This window comes from Vigna radiata, chromosome 6, assembly GCF_000741045.1.
Source record: "Vigna radiata var. radiata cultivar VC1973A chromosome 6, Vradiata_ver6, whole genome shotgun sequence".
Classification (NCBI taxonomy): Eukaryota; Viridiplantae; Streptophyta; class Magnoliopsida; order Fabales; family Fabaceae; genus Vigna; species Vigna radiata.
The window spans coordinates 6,569,428-6,585,213 of NC_028356.1; the positions used below are offsets into that span (position 1 = coordinate 6,569,428).

Here is a 15,786-nt window from a genome sequence, read left to right on the forward strand (position 1 = left end):
CTACACTACCCACTTATTTGTATATTGATATTTGTTTCTACACATTGAATCCACATCATTCTGTTATTTTATTTTTTAAAACACGTGGATCACCCAGAATGTGACACAGTGTCAAAAATTTGTCACATTCTAGGTATCAAAGTATCGTTACCAAAAGAAATATATAATATACTCATTCTTGATTGGAGAATTGAGAAAGTCATTTCCAATTATACTATTATTATTCTTGATCATCTAAAAACCACTTTCAATAATTTTGTACTTTCCTTTTAATTAATTATTTCAAGAATATTATTTTAATAGTCTATTTTGAACTCAAACTATATTCTTTTAACTACTAAAAATTTGATTGACTAGTTATGTTGGGTAGTTATATTTAGTTTAGTAAATCTCTTGTAATTTATTTTGAAATCAAGGAAATAGGTAAAATTTCAAAGAATATAAAAGTTGTTAAATTTTATTTGGAAAGAAGTTTTTATTATACAGAAATTGCTTTTATAAATAAAATTTCAATTGTTTCTTTTAATTAATAATAATGATGGAGCTAAGAATAATTTGTTGGTGTAAAAAACAAAATTTATCCAAAAAATATGTTTAAATTTTTATGTAATTTTTTTATCATATAAATTTGAAAATGCTTCATAACACAGTTCTTACATATTACGACATTTTTTGCAATTTTTTTTTTCAGGTATAGTATTATATAATCGGTCTGAACTTCGTTTTCAATATTGTTGTGAAGTGTAAGTTTTGAATATGCTCATTCTGAACATCTTACTTTAATTCAACTACCTATTCCAAAACTCAGAATAATTAATTTTACACAAATAAATATTAAAATTAATTATACTTTTTGAGCATATGTAAGGCATATAATACAAATGCATTGCATTTTGAAAATTGTTTTATTGCATGAGAAAAAACAAGACTAAAAGAAGTGAATTGTTGAAAGTAAAGTAGGTTTATTTTGATAGAATTAGGTCAGACAAAATCATGATTTGTGTGTTCATCATGATTTGTGTAGCACAATTTTTAACATCATCAGAACATGCAGTCATTCTAGTACTCAAAATCAACCCAGACCAAGGGAATAATTGTGTCTATAGGTTTTTACTGAAAATTCCTATTCTGAAATCATGTCCATTTCTTAAATTCTGCACCACCATTTGAATATACAATGATACTGATACTCAAATTCAACCCAGACCACGGGAATAGATGTGTTTGTTTGCACACATACTCGGAGGATGCCCTAAAAGCAACTGTTTTCATCTGTGTAATACAAGACTCACAGTTTGAATAACAGTACATACTTAATAGTAGAAGGTACTGTAAATTGTGAGCAAAAAAGTTTAAATTCTGTCTCTCAGTCGTTCCCTGATAGATGTTTATTCAGAAAAGCTTTAGCCAGATTACTGAAACTCACACTAATATCTTCGGCGGCTGCATACCTTTTAATGATGTCAATAACTTCGGGCTTTAAAATCTCCTTCTTGTTAAAATCGTTACAGATATAATAAAGTGCCCCAAGTGCATAATTTACCTAAAACAACATATCCATGCACTGTTAATCTAACAAATTGTAATTGATTCTTTTATGAAAGAAAAATAACTTTAGAATGTACAGGCCAAGGAACATTACTCCGCAAATGAAAAAAAAAATCATAATGAGTTGTTAGTATTGTGAGTTGGGTAATTAAAAGAGTACCTACTAGAACATATTGCTCTAATAAGTGAAAAAGTGCAGGTCTCAAATAATTAAATTTCATATGAAAAATCACAATTTTTTTCACACGTAAAAATATATATTTAGTGATGGACTAAAAAACAAAATCATGCCTGTAAACTAGAACTTATGGGAGGAAATGCTAACAGAAATATTTAAAATATGGATGTTAATGTTTTAGCAATTCCCTTGACCTAGAAGCTACATAGGTCTGCATCTTAGGAGCCAAAAAAGCAAGCACTTATTCTTACAGTGTTCCTAACTGGGCTTGATAAACATTGAATTATTGGGGGTATCCCACTAAACTCAGTTACAATTGCGGAATTGGCAGGATCTACACAAAAATTGTAATTTTTGTCAATAAGATAAACAATTAGACAAGCAGAAATAACGATATCACTAAAGATATAGTCACTAGAATTACCAACACACGAATTGCAGATCCCTCCTATACCAAATTCTACAAGCTTTTCATTGGGTTCCGTTAAGCAGTCAATGAAAAGTTCCAAAACGTTAAGCTGCAATGTTATGCAAGTGCATTTAGTTAACTTTGTACAGTTTTTTCTGGAAAGCAAACTGATAGGTCCTACCTGACGCAAGAAGTTGTAGTTGTAAGGATCATAGGCAAAGTTGGCCAAATTTGCCAAAATCTTCTCTCTTGTTTCATCTGTAGATGTGTTCTGAAACTGAGTCACCAATTCCTGAAACAAACATTATATCCATCTAGGTCGAAAAAAACCATCACAAGACATACAATTTATTGGTACATTATTATTGATTGCAAGTTAAGTGTTTATAGTTGAAAATGAGAGGAGGAAGAAAAACCTGAAGGAATTCCACTCTGGAAGTTCCATATCTCCCTGTCCGTTCTTGTTGCCTCCGGTCATTGGTGAACATGTATGCTGGTCTGTACCTTCTAGTGTCACCATTAAAAGTATAAAAGTAAGGAGAACATCAGAAAAGAAAATTTCATTTATAGGGAAATTTAGATAAGAAGAACAGGATATCCACAATGTCATAAAACTCAACTTAGTATTCAACTGGGTCAAGGCGTGTATTATGCAGTGTAATGGATTACTAGCAGTGTATTTTGTTTTGGGTGAACTCAATGAGGCTAGAACAGATTTTCCAGCGTTTAAAATTTATATGCATAATTGTGTATGAGTGTATCAACTACCAATTCTATATCTCAATTGAATCACTAATTTCTTAAAAACAGTAAAATGCAAGGAAAGGAGTTTTTGTGCATACATAAATTAGATGCTCTTGTTTTGCTTTCATAGTCATATCCATATAACTTAAGATAGGGGACTCATGTGATGCGTTTAGTTGTTAGAAGCCAGCCACGTATATGGAAGGTTCCAAGAAAAAGGCAGAGTATAAGAAGATAGAATTTGAGCTTGCAAAATACCAGAGGGAGCTTTCAATTCCAACAATAACCCTAAATCTTAACACTTTGCAAAACAATATAATCTACTGAGCTCCATAGAAAATAAATTAAATGAGAAAGAGGAATGGTATTACTGAGTGATCAAATTTTGCAGTCTTGCGGAGTGAAGGCAAAAAATTGAATGGATTGTTGAATCAGATGATCTTTCTGACAAAATAACACAAGATAGCGTTGTGATGAGAGATCACAATACTTACTCCAGTGACCTTGTTTGGGCTCTGTGATTTTGTGATAAGGGGTATCCTATAAACAAATTTTATGTTTGCTTGGGCTCAACCTTTATTTGCACCTTTTTTTCTACTAAATGTAGCCCTTTTTGATTAATTACTCTTTTTGAATAAGATTGAGAATTGGTGGTTTGATCGAGACTTGCATGTCATGACCTCAACATTTCTTTTATAAATGTCTACAACTATTTCTTTCGTACTAAAGTCAATCGTATATTTTTTTATCTGACATTGCCAAAGCTATTTAATTGTTGATGTTACTTAGGGTTGTCTCTTCCAGTGTTGAGGAGACTATTTTTTTGACGGAAGAATTAAATTTTTAAATCAATGACTATCGTGGTTATTTCTTTATTGGTAGTGTCTGCAGTGATATTTTTTTTTTCATCAACAACACAATGCCATCAGTGAGGGAATTTTGAGTCAACATCCATCAAAAAGTCATCATGGTAAAAACCTCAACGAAAATATCATAAAAATAACTTTGACAATGTCGGTCTAAATAATTGCGGTTGATATCAAGTGAATACAACCTCGACCAACATAAATGAAGAAAAACTTGTTAATGTCAATTGAAAAATGTTCAGAAATAGCCTAGCCAATTTAGATTAATTCATACAGTGCAAAATTTACAGAGTAGTCACAGTCCTCAACCACACTACAAAGTAAGAGATAGAGACACACAAAATGCACGGCCAATAGGAGGAAGGAGAGAATTAGTGTCACTTACAACTCAGCAGATCAGTGGAGAATCATCCGCAGACTCACTGCGCAGTTACAGAAGACAGTGGTAGAGTCGTCGCAGAGTTGCACCAGATTAGAGACGAAGTTGCGGCAGAACGGCGGCGAAGACGTGCACAGTCACGGCTGAGTTGCTGCAGAATAGCACTAAGTTACTGCAGCGTGCAGATCTGTCGCCGGAATCGGAGGGATTTGTGCTATGGCCGGTCTCGCCCGGTGGTTGATGGGGTTTGTGCAAGTCACACGGCAGAGCGTGGACTAATAAATATTACAATCATCACAATTGCTGTACGCAAAAGGTTTAAAACAAAAGGATAGTAATAAACCCTTGGAAACTTCATTAAATTTTTCAAATTTTAACATTAATAGTTTTAAATAACAATTTGGTAGAATTTTTAAATTACAAAAATGGGTACTTTGAATTAAGAATTGATATAAAAATATATATTTTAGTTAACAAATTGTTAGATTTAAAGAAAAATCAATGGCTAGTTTCAGATTTTATCAAATGGAAGTAAAGTTAAAACTGATCTCTTTTCTGAAGGAATGACAAATAGTGAGATTTACTTTAATTTTTAAAACCTGAGAAAATATTTAATAAGCTGGAAACAATTATTTGCTGTGGTATATAATGTATTTTTTCTGGTACTAAAAGAGAATTCATAAGTACATGCAAATCAAAGTTTTATACAAAAAATAGTAAAAAAAGATAAATAATTTAATTGAAAGTCTGCTATTACTTTTAAAATATTTTATTTATTCCAAAAACTATTTATAGAAGTATTTATTTTGGTTCAACGAGAGTTTCACCTTTGTTTTAAATGTTTTCATTGACATAGAAAACTATGATTATGGAGCCTTTTTTAACAAAATATTATATTGTCTTATCATTTTCTTGAAAAGATAACTGTATTCTTTTTCTATTTGATAAAATATTAGAATTTTAAATTTTTAATAGTTTTCTTTTTTATTATGTTATTACAAATTATTTATTTCATTGATTTCCAAGGATCGATGTTCCCAAACCAAAACATATCCTTTTACAATTTGTTGCTCCCCTTTTTCCAAGTCTAACTACTTGTTCAAAATGAAATAAGTATATGAACGACAAAAATTCTCAAAACGAATATTAAACAATAGCTAATTTGCTTCATTTAAGCAACCTCATTAACAAATATATTTTGGTACATCTCAAAACAAGATAGTAGTTTTAAATTGTTACTCTGTTATTTTCTACTGGGAAGTGTGCAACTTACAACAAGAAAATTAAGCATGTTTTTACAGCAATAAGAGGTCAGACACATGGGAAAATCTCTCCCTCTTGCCTTTTAGGTCTAACTCTCTGCTGTTTCATAACGTGTTGCTCTCAGTGTAGCCATCATGATCCAGCAAAAATTTCCAAGGCCTACATGATCCAGCAAAATTGCCAACTAATGAAGCAACAGTAAACAGCTTCATCATACATAACAATAGTATATATTATGCTCATCTTTTGGCTCATCAAGCCTCTCACCAACTGCTTACTGCAAACTTGTTACTGTATGCATGACATACAGGCATGTAGGTAAAATCAACAGCCAAGAAAGAGACATTGTGCAATCAACAGCTTACTCCAAGACCCATAGGGTCGGTGACCAGAGGAGTTTTCTGGAACTTGTTCCGTAGCTGGCCACAAGCTGCATTTGCATCCAACCCTCTTGTATGACGAACACTAACAGTTATTTTAGCAGACTCCAAAGCACCAGAAAATGCTAGCACCTACCCAATTAGAATTTTTAGATTAAACAACCAAATTTACAAAGATGACTCAAGGCATGAACTAAATTGTGTTAAAAAAAGACAAGAAAATTATCATACTGCTCTCTTGGAGGGACGCTTATACTCAGAGTCCTCTATTGGATTGAAAGGTATCAAGTTGACATGATATCCACTGCCCGCTCCATGGAGTAACTCAGCAAGTTCTGCTGCATGGTCTTCCGAGTCATTGACTCCAGCTACTCAAACATTGTGCCATGAATGTGCCATTAGAATTATAAGGATTACACAACCTTTTAGTAAGAGAAGTAAATAGTATGTATTAGAACTTTCAATACCTAAAAGTGCATATTCAAAGGAAACCCGCCTGTTGGTTTGCCCAAAGTAATCTCTGCAGTCTGACATAAGTGCATCCAGCGGGTAGGATTTTGCACTTGGAACAATTGTCTCCCTAAGTTTCTGATTAGGAGCATGTAGGCTGATACAAAACACAAAAGAAAATTCACATAATAGAAATATTCATACATATATATCTTCAACTAAAGAGAAATGCCATTTTAAAGTTTATATCTTCAACTAACTTAATAGAAAGTGCACTTGCAACATTCTAATAATGCCTGTGGTTGAGCAGCCGCCAAAATTTAGGTTTTGGAGAAAATTACGAAATAATAAAATGCAAGATACATAGACTCATGAAAGTTCAAATTTTATCCCCAAATTTGGAAATATTACGAAGTTGCATTGACTAAAAACTAATAATATGAAAATTCAAGATACAGGGCTGGCAACCTAAAGGTCCGAATACAGGTACAATTTACAAATGCCAGTTTGCTACCTGACGTCTAGCATAGCATGAAAGTAAAATTAATGGCAAGTAAAAATTGTATTCATATCAAAGGTAATTACCTCACAGCTAAGGTAGATTGAAGTTTGTGAGAAGCAAGTTTCTTTATTGTATTTGGAACGCCCACAGTGGAGATGGTTATCATTCTTTGCCCAATTTTCACATCCTAAAAGAAACACAGTAAATCATATTTACAATAAAAACTTACTATAATAATTTATCAAAAATACAATGAAAAATAGAAACTGAAACAAAGGACAAATTTTATGCAGACAATGTGATTATTGAAATTTTGAAGGAGAGAAATGTATGCATATAACTTTGCACTTGTATTGAAGATGAATTACATATGCATTGGCATAAAGTAAGTCTGGAAAGTCTTCATAAAAAATATATTATACAAATACATGAAAGTTTGATCTCTCAATCTCATAGAACATTTTTACAACTTCAAATTTCAAGTAAGCCTTCGGAAGGAAATAATGTCACATATTTATTCACCTTATTCAAGCAACGGTGTGCTTCAAGTACTGCCTTCAGATTTAACATTGGTTCACCCATTCCCATAAACACTACATTTGACACCCTATGCTTGAAGACCTCTTCAATGGCCAAGACCTGTTCACATAAGATGAATTTTATCCCTGTCTTGCAGAAAACCAGGTCAAGCTTGTTTCAGAACATTAACAATCCTAAACCAAAGCCTCTTATCTTTAGTTTATACATTCTTTTTACTTTCTCTTTTATAATTTCTTTAAATTAATCACAGAAGCACTATCTCATCAACCCTGCTATAAACTAACATCAAACTGCTTTGATGGACAAACATGGATGGATATGACACAAACCTGATCAACGATTTCATGTCTCTGAAGATTCCTTGAAAACCCCCCTTTTCCAGTGGCACAAAAGGAGCAGCGTAAAGGGCAACCAACCTAATATCCAAACAACAGATGGCATTAACAACAAAATGGAAACATCAGCACTTAATTATCACATGAACAAAAATCAGTTTCCAGATCAAATACTCCAGGAAAGAGGTAAACATCAGCTAATTATTTAAATATTTAGAAACCAGTGAAGCACCTGTGATGAGACACATGCCGTGAGGCGACTCAAACCTGTATCATCCATAACTGGAATGCCAACAGTTTCAATCAATCTATTGTCCTCCAACTTTAACAACAACTGCAAGCCAACCCTAAAAGTGTAAGAGGCCAAGGAAACCCCCATAATCAAATTCCTCAAAGAGCAAGTCAATATCCTACTTTTTGCAAGTACCAAGCATATCGTCAAAAGAAAAAAAAAAAAGTCATTGCCAAAATAATTCAGAACTCGTCCATAAAAATCAACAGTTCATCATCAATTGAACATCTTGAAACATAAAATGGCCAATTAAACAAGAAGAAACCATCAAAATATATAAAAACGAAACCACAACCGCAATTTAAAACTTTTTGTTGAATTATGATTACACTCCTCACCTTAACAGTTCCATCAGCTGCAGTTACAGTTTCGAAAATAGGAGACCGCCCCACCTTCCATCCAGCTTCTTCAAGATTATTCCTAAAAACCTCAGGCACTGCAATGTGAGAAAACCATAACACAACCATAATTAAATGTTAAGTCTAGAAAAACATAAAAAGAGACAAAAATATATACGAAAGGGAATGAATAAAAAAGAGTAGAAAAAAAATAATAAACCCACACTGATAGAAATCCTTAATTTCTCTAAACTTCCTCTGGTATAAGAAATGATAAAGTTGCTTGCCCCTGTAGGTTTCCTGAAAAAATCGAACCAAAAAACGAGAAATTAAAATAAATTTTTTTTCTTTTATGTTTTGCTCCAATTAAATTGGAAAAAGATGATAAATTTACCTGACCGAAGTTAAGGGCAAGCTGTCCCAGCTCCTTCTCTGACAAACCAAGGAGAACCTGAGACGGAAATTTGACAAGTGGGGACATGGATGCACGCACAACGGACGAGAAATAAGGTTGGACCTGGGTGCGATATGGAGGTCGCACCGTACGCGCGAGTGGCATGGAGCAGTTCTGAATTAGCGCCAGCATTGGATTGGAGTGTAGTTGAATCTTACCTTTGCTTCTTCACTCTTGGCTTTGGCATGAGATGAGAAGAAGATAATGAAAACTCATAAAATGAACAAAAAAAAAAACTGCTACTTAAATCCTTAAACCTTAAACCCTTACTTTGTACTTTTTTAAAAAATAATAATTAAAATTACAACCATAAATCAAACACAAAACAAAAACCTTTTCCAACCATTCTTTTGGAGTATTGTTTCGGAATGCTTATATTTTTCAGTCTTTGGTTCCTTGTAAAAAAAAATATATCTTTTTTTTCAAAAAAAAAAATCTTGTAGAGTTACTTTGAATTTTGGACTTATACATAAATTTGTTTTTAATTTTAGTTCGATTTATGTGATTGATTGATATATAATATTTATTGAAATTATAGTAGGGTAATGTGTGAGAATAAGAAGAATAAAAATTTGAATTTTAAGCTAAAATTTTAAGGCTTTGTTTGGTTTGGGAGTAGAAAAAGAGAGAGAGTGAGGTAAGTAAAGAACAGAAGGCAAAATCAGATGAGAAATTTAGTAGAATAAATATATTTGGCTAAATAAAAAGGTAAAAAGAATTTTTTTTACATAATATATATATATATATATATATATATATATATATATATATTATAAGTTGTCTTTTAGAGTGAATTTTGTATAAAAAGGAAAATAATTATATTAAATGCATGATAAATTATTTTAATACTTTTAGCTGATTATTTTAACATAATAGTGATAATGGATATATGGGACAGGTATTAAACATTGGCCAAGGCAATTACTTTTCATTTTAGTCTTATTATTCATAGTAATTTAATTTTTTAAAAAAAAAAAAAACAAGAAAGATATTATTATACAAAATAAAAAATTATACATTGATTATACTGTTTCTTCTGTACCTTATCGTAGAACGTTTATTCAACAAATAAAAAATTATACATTGATTATATTTTCATATTTGAATTATTTCCCTTTCTCGCTTCTGTTACAGGCTGTGTCACCTGTATATCCAATAATTTTACTTTGTATCTTCAAGTTTTTTCTTTAAGTTCTAAAATTGATTAAAAAGAGTTTATATTCTATTTTTTTTATTTCATCAGATTTTAAAATTTATTAAAAATAAAATTCATTAAATTTCAAAATTCAGATAAAAGATTTTTTAAAATTTATAGAATTTTAAAATTTGATGAAAGTTTTTTATCAAATATAAAAGGATTACTTATTTTTTTATTGAATTTTGAAATTTAATGAAAAAAATAAAAGAAATATTTTAAAAAATTAGAAGTGTAGAATAAAATTATTGGAATGTTGTTGCAAAAATAAAAAAGGAAAAAGAACTGTTTGCTATTTTTTTTTCCAATTCAAATGAACTTTAAAGCCTAATTTAAAAAGAATTTACTCATTCTATAAATATTTTTTAGAAAATCAAAGTATTCAATAGTATTGACCATATTTCATAATTTCTGAAACAGAATAACCATTTTACTTTGTTACAGTAAATTTTAAGTTAAAGAAAGTCAATATATTTACAAAAATGGTAATATTTATACTGTTTTATTTCTAGTTTCAGAATAATTTATTTTGTTCTTAATAATGGTTGAACATATATGCTACAACGCTTGCTCCAATTGATATCAAATAAGCTTAAATGATGCATATGTTACTGTTCTCTATTCATGACATCAAATTATTAATAGTGTTATATAATAATAATTTTAATCTCAGTAAGCATTAATATAATAATCACATAATTGAAATTATGCAGTAAAAAGAAAAAACACAGTATAATAAGAATAATTTCTCTCTTCCATCACTGAAACCATAAAAACTGAAAATAGAATAGATCAAATATCTTCTGCTTGTCTAAGTAAGTTCTAAATTTATTATCTATGCATGTTACAGTTGGGTATTAAACTGTTATTTTGGAATTTAAGTTTCTTCTTCCATGTTTCCTTATAAGATCAAATATGAAAATTTGAATATTATTACTGAATCAACAACTGTACAACAATCAGAAATCTTAAGACAAGTTTAAGTTGAAGTTCATCATGATATACATATTCGTACAATCACGAACTCGAGCAAAATCAGATAACTTGAAACCAACATGCACTTTCACTTCTTTGTTGTTTCATGTTGTTTACCTCTATGTTGTCTGTAGCCACTGCTTCTTGAGCTATGGTCAATCCTCCCAGTTTGATGATGACGATGGCTTCCCACCCCTGCAACAGTTTTCTCACCAGAATCCTGAAGTTCTTCCAATGCTCTCACCACTTCATCCATTTTTGGTCTAAATCTTGGCTCCACAGATAGGCATTGAATGGCAAGGTTGGCTACTTTCATGGCTTCGCGCGTCGAGTATTGGCCTTCAATGCGAGCATCCATGACTTGGAAGATCCTGCGTTTGTTGCTGAGGTATGGTTTGGCCCATTCAATTAAGTTGTGCTCCCCACTTGGCCTGTTGCTGTCAAGGGCACGTTTGCCAGACATGATTTCAAGCAGAACAACCCCAAAACTGTATACATCACTCTTCTTTGTCAAGTGACCTTCACAAAAACACAAGACCAAGGACTCAACTTTCATTCTATTCGAACACTTCAAGAGACTTCAAAAGAAGTTTGTTTGACCAATTAAAGTGCTCATAAACTGAGTACTCAAGAAATGAGGTACCTGTGGCAATATATTCAGGAGCAGCATAGCCATAAGTGCCCATTACCCTTGTGGAGACATGGCTCTTATCACCTGCTGGTCCATCCTTTGCCAAGCCAAAATCAGAAAGTTTTGCATTGTAATTCTGTCATCAACAAAAAAGGAATGTTAGAAAAGAGTGTGTTATTTATGATTAGTAAAATATAAGTTCAATGAGATTGGCTTACCGAATCAAGTAAGATATTTGAAGCTTTGAAGTCTCGATATATCACTTTTGCTTCATCGCTGTGAAGATATGCAAGACCCTTGGCAGCATCAAGAGCAACCTTCATTCGGATGTTCCAAGAAAGTGGTTGAAAGTAAGAACCTCCTGTTCCAAAAAGAGCACATTATTGAGAGACTGAGATGTTTAAAGAACTAAACAATATCACACAGTGGATAAACAATGGATAACTTACTCCTAAATAAATGATTATCCAAACTTCCCTTGGTCAAAAACTCATACACCAAAAGCCTTTGGTGATCCTCTAAGCAGTAACCAATCAGTTTCACAAGATTAGGATGATGCAGCTGCCCCAGGTAGTTGATTTCTGTCTATAGCACAAGGCTAATTAATTACAAACAAAGACAAAATCATCCAAAATACTAATGTTTGCTACATGTATCCAATAGAGGAATTCCTCAAAGAAAAAGAAAAACCCATCGAAACTAATTTTGGCATTTCCCTGAGCATTAAAACTGCATCTTAAATTCTGAGGCTTCAAGCAAAGTTCCAAATTGTAAACAAGCCCTACTAAGTGACACTCACCAACCATTCACTGTGTCCCTGCAGACCTTCTTGGTTAAGCATCTTCACAGCAATGACCAATCCAGTCCCTGGTCTAACTGGTGCAAGTGATTGCTCATCAATCCACCCCTTAAAAACACGACCAAACCCACCTTCACCCACCACACTATCTGGACGAAAGTTCCTTGTAGCAGTTTTTAGCTCAACAAAGGTGAAGCTTTTCATATTTGAGGACTTCAAGATCTCACCCTCTGTCCTTGGTGTTGGAGGTACGGAGGGAGTGGAGATCTTGCTGCTTAAGCCATCCTCTTCTGTGTTACCATCCTTTGAGCTCAAACCTGCCCATTTCAAAAGAAAAACAGGGTTCATTTTTCAGACCATAAAATAAGCATTTTAAACTATAGTAACAAACCAAGCTTAGGCTTGAATAGAAAGATCACGGTCAGGGTTACATAGAAAAGACAACAACTTTCCTACCAATTATACACTGCACTGTTTGGTTAGAGCATTAAAACATCCAACACTTCAGAAATTACATGAACTTATTTCACCAAGCACGCCAAGGCTATTCTAATTCTCGCCCTGGGTTTCGTCTTAACAACTGAAACAAAGCAAGTTAAATCGAAGACTGGGAAAATCCTGACACGAGGATTGACTCATTCAATGTTCCAAACTAAATAAATCAAAAATTCATTTTTTTTACTGTTCCAAAATCTTTTGCAAGAAGCCAACATTAGGGTTCCACTTATTATTTATCTTCATCATAAACTCTTGCACCTTCACCAAATCCTACACGACAGCAAAAACTACCAAGCAAGCACAAAAAACCAATTAAAGCAAGTCACCCTCGTGTTGCGATCAGTGAATCATACTTCAAAAGCACAAAAAAGTAGCTTTCCTCTTCCACACATGAATCTGCCAAAACTAACATAACATTCATCTTTCAAGTACCCAAAAACTGTATTTTATGAGAAAGAACAGCAAAAACACAAACACAGCAGTTATTTAAGTCATTCAAACTCTAGGAATTCAAGCTAGCTGATCAACCTAAAAAGTTGAAGCAAAAGGGGAGGCAGAGGAGAGTGTAAACAACACATGCAAGAATGTTTATTACCGTTGCGTGGAGGGCTCTCAGCTTTGATCTGGGCACTGAAGCAGCACCCCATGAAGAGAGAACCGAAGAAGAACAGAGAAGCTAGAGAGAGAGAGAGAGAGAGAGAGAGAGAGAGAGAGAGAGGGGTTAGTAAATAAGAAACAAGTTGAAGTTGTGGAAAGTGGGGCAGATGAAAGATGATGATGGAGAAGCAAAAGGAAAAGATGAGAGAGCCCGTGAAAAGGAGAAAAACAAGAATGCAAGTGTGAAAGGAACGCTATTTCCGCATGAAGGTTAGCTGTCAACCGCGGATTTAACCGCCCTATTCAATGCAATGGCTTCCAGTGCCTAAGGATTGTGGGTGTGTGAATGTGAATGCCTCTGGAGTGATGAACTTGGAAATTTCATGCTTTTGACTTTTGACCAATCAGAGGGACAAAACAAAAACCACAACCGGGTTGACCTCATGCCGCAGTTTCCTTACATTATAGATTATACAAGTGGAACGTGATCTTGTCACAAAATATTATCAATACGTGTTTTTTCTTTAAATAAGAGACAACTCTTATTAGATCAGATAAAAAGCAAACCATAATAATAAATCACAAAAGCCATGACCATCCGTGACAGAATTCAAGATCGTCAGAACAACTTGTATCAGTTAATTGAACCTTCAACGTCATATCAGTATCCGTTTTTATAAATCATATTTCTTACTTAATAAATTGTGTACTTTTTTAGTATTTTTTTAATCGATAAGAAACATGTTCAAAAGTAATAAAGGGTGTGGTGTTGGTGTTGTCTCTTGTCATACATGAATTTATCGATTCCATGGTTTGCATTTTTATTTATTTTTAGCCTTGGTGGGATCCATAGCTCCAACCTTATCTTTTTTTCCTCGTTGTTGCCTTGCTCGCTGTCTTTCTTGGACGACAACTTCGCATGGTCTGAACCGCAAGTTTATTACGTTAGAGGGAGAGAGAGAGAAAAAGAAATGGTTGTGAAAGTTCAAAGCTTTTTTAACCCAAAAGACAATTCAATGCCTGGTTGGGTGCTATTGTTGACTAGTATCACTGAAAAATAAGTTGGAAACAATTGAAGGATATGATTCAAGTGCATCACAATTTTTTATTCCAAATGGAGGCTTAAAAAAAGCAACTTTTCAGGCGAAAAGGTTAGAGTTAGATCTATGTTCGGTTTGGACAGAGGAAAAAAAAGCTTTTGTTGACTGAAATTATTGCAAACTTCCCATAGAATTTGTCTTTTCTGAATTTTCTAAATATTGAAACTTTTTCTTCTGATAATTCAGCAATAAGCCATTAATATGTATGGTATGAATTTTCTCTCTTATTTTGACCAAACAAGTGAAAGAGTTGGAGGTGGATAGGGAAATGAATGCAGCTAGTTTAGTATTATCATATTGACAGAAGTTGGTGTAGAGGATTTAGGGTTGACATTGAGCATGAATTATTAAGAAACCATATTTGGCAATGGCCATGGCATTAAAAAGGGGGAAAATTCTGACTATATTTTCCACTTGCTTTGGACAGTAAGGAGAGAGGACCAAAACCTGGGTATTTCAATTAATGTGGTCATGCATGACAAACCCTAGTCTACCATTGTAGTACCAAGTGGCAATAGGCACAAAGTGATTCAGATCACTGCCCACACTTCAATGCCACACTACACCATTGACTTTGGCATCAATCTACTTTGAATCCACCCAATTCATTATTTAAGACCTAAAAATCTATAAAAGACTCATTCTTTAATTCATTTTTGTGTAAGCACTTGTTACTTAAAAAGTTTTTTTTTTCTTACAAAAAGGGGAACAAATCACAGTCTTTAAGAAATCAAGAAAAATCTAAAATTTATGTAATAGCATGTTGGAAGTTATAAAAGAATCTTTTAAGGATTAAATGTATTTTTTTGCTTCAAATTGTTATAAAAGATTATGTTTTTTTATTAAACTAAATTATAGTCAAATTTGTAATATGAACATGTTGTTTATTGAGAAAATGTTTTATATGATTTAGCTTAGGAACAAAACATAATTTTTTATAATTATTTGAAGATGGAAAACATATTTAAGTCATGATTTTATTATTAATTTTAATAAATAAAAAAACAATTTAATTACACCACTATAGTTTCACATGTTTTATTTTCTTACGTATTTCATCAATTTGTAATTTTCACATGCTTAATCATTCAATTCTTTTGGACACATTTTATCAGTGAGTTTTCTTTATGCATGTTTTATCATTATATTTAAGAAAATGAGACATTTTATGAAAATATTATTTAAATAACTTTTAAGCGTAAGAAAACCGACACGCATTAAATAATATATTGCCCTTTCTCAGTATTTAATAACTTGACATTAACTTCATTGATCATTAATATGCCTAAATTTATAGAATGAAATGTGAACAC

General features: G+C 32.5%; 3 protein-coding genes across 7 annotated transcripts; all 3 read right to left on the reverse strand.

Moving 5' to 3' along the window:
- Positions 1-1,084: 1,084 nt before the first annotated feature.
- On the reverse strand, positions 1,085-4,454 carry LOC106764068 (armadillo repeat-containing protein 7). 4 transcript variants are annotated; one of them, XM_014648281.2, is made up of 7 exons: positions 4,131-4,453; positions 2,552-2,642; positions 2,317-2,427; positions 2,151-2,244; positions 1,978-2,060; positions 1,452-1,543; positions 1,085-1,272 (listed from the first exon to the last, which is right to left on the reverse strand). In XM_014648281.2, the coding sequence occupies exons 2-7, from the start codon at positions 2,621-2,623 to the stop codon at positions 1,269-1,271; spliced, it is 456 nt and encodes a 151-aa protein (XP_014503767.1). In that variant the 5' UTR covers positions 2,624-2,642; positions 4,131-4,453; the 3' UTR covers positions 1,085-1,268. The 4 variants fall into 4 exon arrangements, with proteins under 4 accessions (XP_014503767.1, XP_022637712.1, XP_014503765.1 ...); XM_022781991.1 differs by having other exon boundaries at positions 1,085-1,543; positions 2,552-2,639; positions 4,131-4,454; XM_014648279.2 differs by having other exon boundaries at positions 1,085-1,543.
- An 814-nt stretch (positions 4,455-5,268) lies between these two features.
- Positions 5,269-8,910, reverse strand: LOC106763933 (probable dual-specificity RNA methyltransferase RlmN). Of its 2 annotated transcripts, none has more exons than XR_002668147.1 (11): positions 8,619-8,910; positions 8,449-8,524; positions 8,225-8,322; positions 7,827-7,928; positions 7,589-7,675; positions 7,242-7,358; positions 6,803-6,906; positions 6,235-6,374; positions 5,999-6,135; positions 5,655-5,899; positions 5,269-5,546 (listed from the first exon to the last, which is right to left on the reverse strand). XR_002668147.1 is itself a non-coding variant. In XM_022781992.1 (11 exons), exons 1-11 carry the CDS (start codon positions 8,808-8,810, stop codon positions 5,520-5,522), a joined length of 1,227 nt encoding a protein of 408 aa, XP_022637713.1. In that variant the 5' UTR covers positions 8,811-8,910; the 3' UTR covers positions 5,269-5,519. The 2 variants fall into 2 exon arrangements, 1 of the variants encoding a protein (XP_022637713.1); XM_022781992.1 differs by having other exon boundaries at positions 5,753-5,899.
- A 1,877-nt stretch (positions 8,911-10,787) lies between these two features.
- Positions 10,788-13,832, reverse strand: LOC106764945 (receptor-like cytoplasmic kinase 176). The gene is made up of 6 exons (XM_014649401.2): positions 13,372-13,832; positions 12,279-12,595; positions 11,929-12,064; positions 11,698-11,840; positions 11,492-11,615; positions 10,788-11,367 (listed from the first exon to the last, which is right to left on the reverse strand). The coding sequence occupies exons 1-6, from the start codon at positions 13,421-13,423 to the stop codon at positions 10,937-10,939; spliced, it is 1,203 nt and encodes a 400-aa protein (XP_014504887.1). The 5' UTR covers positions 13,424-13,832; the 3' UTR covers positions 10,788-10,936.
- Positions 13,833-15,786: the final 1,954 nt, after the last annotated feature.